This window comes from Pinus tabuliformis, chromosome 5_1 (genome assembly GCF_031772625.1).
Source record: "Pinus tabuliformis cultivar Carrire ecotype Pingquan chromosome 5_1, CPIR1, whole genome shotgun sequence".
Lineage (NCBI taxonomy): Eukaryota > Viridiplantae > Streptophyta > Pinopsida > Pinales > Pinaceae > Pinus > Pinus tabuliformis.
The window spans coordinates 552,837,359-552,844,387 of record NC_142305.1 but is presented as its reverse complement, the minus strand read 5'-3'; the positions used below and the strand labels follow the sequence as shown (position 1 = coordinate 552,844,387).

The 7,029-nt window shown below is 39.7% G+C and overlaps 2 protein-coding genes across 2 annotated transcripts; one reads left to right on the top strand and one right to left on the bottom strand.

The window, feature by feature from the left end:
• The first annotated feature begins 239 nt into the window (after window positions 1-239).
• Window positions 240-1,141, top strand: LOC149165992 (mini zinc finger protein 1-like). Its single transcript, XM_089431254.1, has one exon. The coding sequence runs from the start codon at window positions 665-667 to the stop codon at window positions 1,061-1,063; it is 399 nt and encodes a 132-aa protein (XP_089287380.1). The 5' UTR covers window positions 240-664; the 3' UTR covers window positions 1,064-1,141.
• Window positions 1,142-5,781: 4,640 nt separating this feature from the next.
• LOC149165991 (uncharacterized) lies at window positions 5,782-6,273 on the bottom strand. Its single transcript, XM_089430013.1, has one exon. It carries the CDS (start codon window positions 6,271-6,273, stop codon window positions 5,782-5,784), a length of 492 nt encoding a protein of 163 aa, XP_089286139.1.
• Window positions 6,274-7,029: the final 756 nt, after the last annotated feature.

Sequence of the window (7,029 nt, the reverse complement as noted above, 5' to 3'; positions counted from 1 at the left end):
AAAATTGAACCAGTGGTCAAAAAGTAATTACATGTAACAGAGGCTTGATCCATCATAAGCACAAATACCTAATCAAAGATGTCGATCATGATAATTACTCTTCGCACTTTGGAGCTAAAAGCTGCTCAATCTACTCTAATATCGTCTACATTGTGCAGAGATGTAATTCATATCAGGGAATCTGGAAAGTAATTTTTTTTAGATGGCATCTTTCTGGAAGGACCCCATGTTCGCCATTATGAGGTCCACCGAGATATATATGGTCGATGCACTTTTGGATTATAGGATTGGATTTGGGAGAATATTAGGTCTAAATCACAACAGGATAGCAATTGTAGTTATCCCCCATGTTTCTCTGAGATAGAAATACCGTCTAGATCGTACAATTTGTACTGGAATAATAATGGAAGCACATGAGCCGCGCTATTAATAACGATTTGCTGGAGCGATAACGCTTTATTTTTACAAATTCAGAAATACCGTGGATGGTTACTTTTATTAAGCTTTTTAGCGAACACAGAAAAGGATTAACTTGTTAAGACGAAATTTAGTCCAGAAGTTTGTGAAATATAAGCTGCGGTTCAATGGTGCAAATGAATAAGGAAACCCTACAGGGACAGCTTGGGACGCGCATCTCTTCCTGTTCTCTTTCAATAGCAATTCTATGGGGTTGCAGAGATATACACAGGGGAAGGACATGGGCGCGGGTGACTTTAGATCTGTATTTTTCCATCGCCGATCACAGGTCCCTTTAACAAGATCGGCACAGATTCAGCCCCAATCAATAACATCCGCAGAAGAAGTGCAAACCGATCAAGCAGCAGCAACCGCAAGAGGAGGAGATACTGCGTGTAGGAAGGGTGTGCGCTATGGAGAATGCCGAAAGAATCACGCTGCCAGCATTGGGGGTTATGCTGTCGATGGTTGTGGAGAATTTATGGCCTGCGGCGAGGAAGGAACCGCTGCAGCAATGAAGTGTGCAGCTTGCAATTGTCACCGGAACTTCCACAGGAGGGAAGCTGAAAAGGAAACCCTCTGCGAGTACCATCGCATACCCAGGTGATCCTCTGAGACTCCGATCGATGGGGAACTGTAAGTTATGTCCCATTCTATAACATTAATCGAACAAAGTTGTGCCTGACCTATGGAAGATTTTAATTGTTCGTGTCCTCAAACTAGTTCTAAAGTAAAACATAGGTTGCATATTGATTTCCAAATCAATTGACCTAGCATTATCTAGTGAGTGATTACTTTCAGTGCTCACCATGGAAAATATTTTGCATCGTTAATCCTTTGTGCACAAAACATGTGAAATATCGTATTATTCATAGATGTTATGACAAGAGAAAGGTCTTGTACATTGCTTAATCGTTTGTCGTTGATAAAGCTAAATAGTTGATTGATTTTGTTTTCAAATTGCTGTGGATATGCATATGAATTGCTTAGTTTTCCGAATAAGATGTATCTTACCTGAGCTAAGCCTGGGTTTAACTTCAGATGCTTTGGAGATATTAGCAATAGTAGTCTTTTCTTTTTAAATCTTTGAATAGCTGTTTCAAGTTCATAGTGTAATATTGGAAAGGCTTAGAGGCCATGTGAATGAAATGGAAATGGATGTTCATTAGAATTCGACCTAACTGATATTATGAAAATTATAATGGACTAGCTTGAGAGTTGCTTCGACAAATCGATCACGAAACGTTTCTGTAGCACCAAAACCCCTCCGCAACTGTTTTGTGCTCAGACCAGAGTCTCTTTGTCGCCGGGGCATTTCAATCAAATTTCTTCCACCACAAGAAGTTCAATAGTCCCGGCACTTTAATCCATAGTTACTAAGATCGAGTTGGATTTTGCACGGGAGAAAATTGTTTGCCTAAAATGTAATGGGAAAAAATTGGGAAGCATATTTCTTATAACTATTCAAATATATTATATTATTCTTTTAATATGTGACAATTTGAAAAATTTCTTAAAAATGCTTTATAACAAATAAAATTATGTACAAGAACAAAGTTTGTAGTTTTACACTTAAAATAACAAATTGTGGAAATTTTTTTATTCATTCATATAATTAACTATTTTATAGATTATATATTTTAGTATTAAATAAACTAAATTTAGATAAAAATCAGACTTGAATTAAAAAGGAGTTACAACTCACAGGTGAGTACTGCATCTTGACAATTCACTCAAAACAAAGAGAACTCTCTCCGTTCACTCTACTTCCCATCAAAATGAGCAATTACATCATTAAGTAGATTTACTAGAACTCAGGAAGTTGCAACCAAACTCCTAGACTCGAGGAACAAATCCTAAACTAAGGAGATATGTTACAACTTGTGTAACCATTTCTCCATTAATACAAAATAATATTAATTATTTTCAACTCCCCCCCTTAATGGAGAAAGGATTATCCTGAACTCCTAGCATCCCTCTAAACAATTCAAACTTTACACGCATAAGAGGCTTAGTAAAAATATCAGCCATGTTATCACAAGTTTTACAATATTCCACACATATCTCTTTTGACTGTTGTTTCTCTCAAACAAAATGAACTTGAGTATCGATATGCTTGGTATTTTTATGAAAGACTGGATTGTATGCAAACTTGATGGTACTCTGGTTGTCGGTTTTGATAATAGTTGATTCTTTCTGCTCTTCTCCTGCATCGTTGAGAAGTCTTCTCAACCAGATAGCTTCACATGTGGCTGCACGCAATGCTTGGTACTCAGCTTCACATGAAGATAGAGCTACAATGTGCTGCTTTTTGCTGCTCCATGCTATGACCCCTGATCCAATGCTGAATGTGTAACCTGTGATAGATCTTCGATCATCCAATTTACCTGCCCAATCGGAATCTGAAAAACCTGCTAGAATAACATCAAAAGTGTCAGTGTACAAAATGCCATAATTACTAGTACCACTAAGATACCTTAACACACTTTTTGCTGCGACCCAGCGACTTTCGAGTGGTTTTGACATGAACTGGCTCAACACACTAACAGAATATGCCAAATCTGGTGTAGTTGTAGTCAGATATATCAAACTGCCAACTAGCTGTCTGTACATGGTAGCATCCACCTCTTTAGTGCCATCATCAATGCTCAACTTTAAGTTCTGCTGTAATGGTGTTGTTGTTGATCACTGCTCCATTCTAAACCTTTCCAGCAAGCTTCTAGCATACTTCCCTTGAGTAAGAAAAGTTTGTCCAGAGCCTCTCCATACCTCCAATCCCAAGCAATAATGGAAGTTTCCGGGATCTTTCATCTCAAACACTTGTGACATCTGCTGTTTGATTTCTTTGATCAGATTGTTAGCATTCCCTGTTATGATCATATCATCTACATACAAAGAAATCAAAATAATTTGCCTCTGTTTATTAAACTTGGTATACAGATTTGGATCATTCAAGCTCCTTGAAAGCCATGCTGAACAAAAAATGAGTCAATTTTCTCATACCACGACTTGGGTGCCTTTTTTAAACCATAAAGTGCCTTTTTCAATTTACACACAAATGTTCCCGTCCCTTTTTCACAAAACCTTCAGGCTGTACTAAATAGATTTCTTCTTTCAAGTCACCAATCAGAAATACAGACTTGACATCTAGCTGGTGTAACTACCATTTGTGTTTTGTTGTTAAGAAAATTATCATTCTAATGGTGTTTAATTTGGCTACAGGAGCAAAGGTGTCATCGAAATCTATTCCCTCTTTCTGTGAGTAACCCTTTGCTACCAGTCTAGCTTTAAGTTTCTCTATCCTCCCATCTGCATTTATTTTTGGTTTATATAGCCATTTACATCCTATGGGGGTTTTACCTTCAGGCAATTCAACCAAATCCGAAGTATGGTTTTTGTTTCTTGAATCTATTTCTTCATACATTGCAGCACTCCATGCATCAAATTTACTTGCTTCCTCATAATTTGCAAGTTCTACAATGTTTAAAATCTTTGACATTAATGCATAGCCTTTCAATTTAGAATATAATCGAGTCTTCCTATTTGATCTCCTTGGTAGGGGACTTACCTCAATTCTGTCTATTTCAGCCTTTTCTGGGCTTGCATCTTCATTGATTACATCGTCTGTTACTTCTTCTTCTTCTTGTTTCACCTCCCGCTCTTCATCTTCCTCACTGTTTTCTTCCAATAGCAATGGAATGTGCCAATCACTGTTAGAGTCATTCTTTCCTTCTTCAACCTGTTCATGAAATATGACATCTCTGCTTACAAAAACCTTGTGAGTCACAGGATTAAATAACTTGTATACCTTGAACTCAGTGCCCTATCCAACAAATATACATTTCAGGGCTTTAGGATCTAACTTCTTCCTATCTGCCTTAGGTATATGAGCATAAGCTTTTGACCCAAGTATTCTTAAATGACTTACTGCTGGTTTGAATCCAAACAATGCTTCAAAAGGGGTTTTGAAGCCTAGACACCTAGTAGGACTCCTATTCTTTAAATATACAGCAGTGTTAATAGCTTCTGCCCACAGACCATCTGATAGACTGTTACCTTGAAGCATGCTCCTTGCGCACTCCACAAGAGTTTTTTTCTTCCGTTTTGCCACTCCATTCTGTTGTGGAGTGTGGGGCACTGTAAACTGTTGCTCAATCCCATGATGCTTGCATAAATCCATGAACTCTCCCAACCTATATTCTCCCCCTTGATCTGAGCGGAGAATTTTTATCCTCTTTCCTGTCTGGTTTTCTTCCATGGATTTAAACTCTTTAAAATACTGAAAGGCTTGACTCTTTTTACTCAGAAAGTATACCCATGAAAATCTAGTGCAATCATCTGTAAATAAGAGAAAGTAATATGCTCCTCCTAATGACCTGGTTTGCATGGGTCCACAGATGTCTGTATGCACCAGTTCTAAAATATCTCTTTCCTTTCTTTTAACATGCAAAGGGAACTGTTCTCTATGAATTTCCCCTAATCCACATCCATCACAATCCAGCTTAACATTATGGAAAAAGGGAGTCCATCGACCATACCTTTTCTTTGAAGTAGGATGAGGTTTTGCAGATTAATATGGCCGAAGCTATGATGCCAGAGATTTTTGGCTGTCGATCCAGCTGCAACCATTGCCTGCTGTGGCATACTCTTCACATCTAGTCTATACAGGTTCCCCACGCGCACTCCTGTTGCAATTGTTTCCATCTGGCTATCCTTAATGACACAGTTAGTCTTAAAGAATTGAACTTGCATGTCCTGATCAGTAATCATTGAGACAGAGACCAAATTTTTCTTAATTCCTCGAACATACAATACATTTTTAAGGTGTCTAATGTCACCGCTAGGTAACTTTACACGAATGTCACCATGTCCTTTGATCTCATATCCACTATCATCTCCTAAATAGATTTTCGACCCACATGAAGTTTCTTCAAGAAATTCAAACCAGTCCTTCTTACCAGTCATATGTGAGGATGCGCCAGAGTCGACATACCATATGTCATCCTCATCTCCCTTTGAAGCTGAAAGAACACAATCGACTGTAAATAGTCAAAGTTCGTGGCTGCGGTCCACTTCTTCCCCAACAAAGTAACCTTTATGTTTTCTCTGTTTGTTTCTTCCTTCGTCTACCTGCCTCTTATAATAATCTTTAATCTCATGTCCAGGTTTCCCACAATAAAAACATTTCTTGATGGGAAAATTATTAGCAGACATACCTTTAAACGGTCTCTTCTGAAATGTGTTGGATCCTTTCTACTACGGTTGCTGGTGTTGTCTCCTTTTTGCGATCAGAGCAAGATCATTGCTCTGAGTTTTCAAATTTTGTCATCGCTCTTCTTCCTGTAGCAGAATCCCTGTCAGCTCTTCAAATGCAGGGGCTTTCTCTCTTGCTGACAGCCCTGTGATGAACGTCTGGTATTCATCAGTCATTCTGTTCAACGTGAGCGTGACCAGATCTGAATCGGAAACTTTCTCTCCGATAGCTCCCAATCTGTCACTCAGGTCTTTGACTCTAGCAATGAATCCAGCAACGGACTCATTCTCCTCCATCTTTAATGCAAACAACTTGCCTTTGAGTGACAAGACACGGTTTGTATTTTGCGTCTCGTATAGGTTTTTGATCGTCATCCAAATGTCAGCGGCTGATTTACAGTCTCTAATATGTGGGATAACACTGTCCTTGATGGACATCTTCAATATAACCTTTGCTTTTGTCTCCCTTTTATCCCAATCTTGTTCTTGTGTAGCTGTTCCTGATCTCAGCTCATTTCTTGTAACGATCGACCACGCATTTGCACTTTCAAGCAAAGTCTGCATCTTGAATTTCCAGTTGGAGAAATTCAATCCATCGAGTTTGCCAGACTCGTGGAGATATGATTCTATACTGTTATTCATATTGGACTGATAAAATTTCTATCCAACTGAACACTTCAATGAGCCACCATCGGGCAAGTCCGATCTACTACCACCAAACAGATCAGTAACTCCAGTGCGCCACCACCGGGCAAATCTGATCTGCTGCCACCGAATAGATCAAAACAACTCCAATGCGCCACCACTGGGCAAATCCGATGTGTTGCCACCAAACAGATCAAAGATCTCCAATGCGCCACCACCAGGTAGGTCCAATCTGCTGCCACCGAGAAGATCAAAGATCTCGAATGCGCCACCACCGGGCAGGTCCGATCTGCTGCCACTGAGCAGATCAAAGAACTCCAATATGCCACCACTGGGCAAGTCTGATCTGCTTCCACCGAGTAGATCAGGGACTCCAATACGCCACCATCGGGCTACTCCGTTCTGCTGCCGCCAAACAGAGCCGGAAATTCAAAGTGCCACCACCGGGCAACTTCGATCTACAAAAATTGCAGATTTTTCAAAGAGAAAGAGGTTGGCACTCCTTCGACAGCGAAATTCCCCCGCCAGAAACAAAATGGACGCGTTTCCCAAAATTAGCGCGATTAATCCTTTATTTTTCGCGCCAATTGTACTTTCTGGCACGCTAGCATGCTTATCACCCTCAAAACCGCGCCAACTGGCGCGTCTTTCCCTTAAAAAATCGCGCCAGCTCTT

What these genes read in the sequence shown, in the direction of transcription:
- LOC149165992 (XM_089431254.1), top strand. Translation starts at nt 665, where the DNA reads ATGGGGTTGCAGAGATATACACAGGGGAAGGACATGGGCGCGGGTGAC.
- LOC149165991 (XM_089430013.1), bottom strand. Translation starts at nt 6,273, where the DNA reads ATGCAGACTTTGCTTGAAAGTGCAAATGCGTGGTCGATCGTTACAAGA.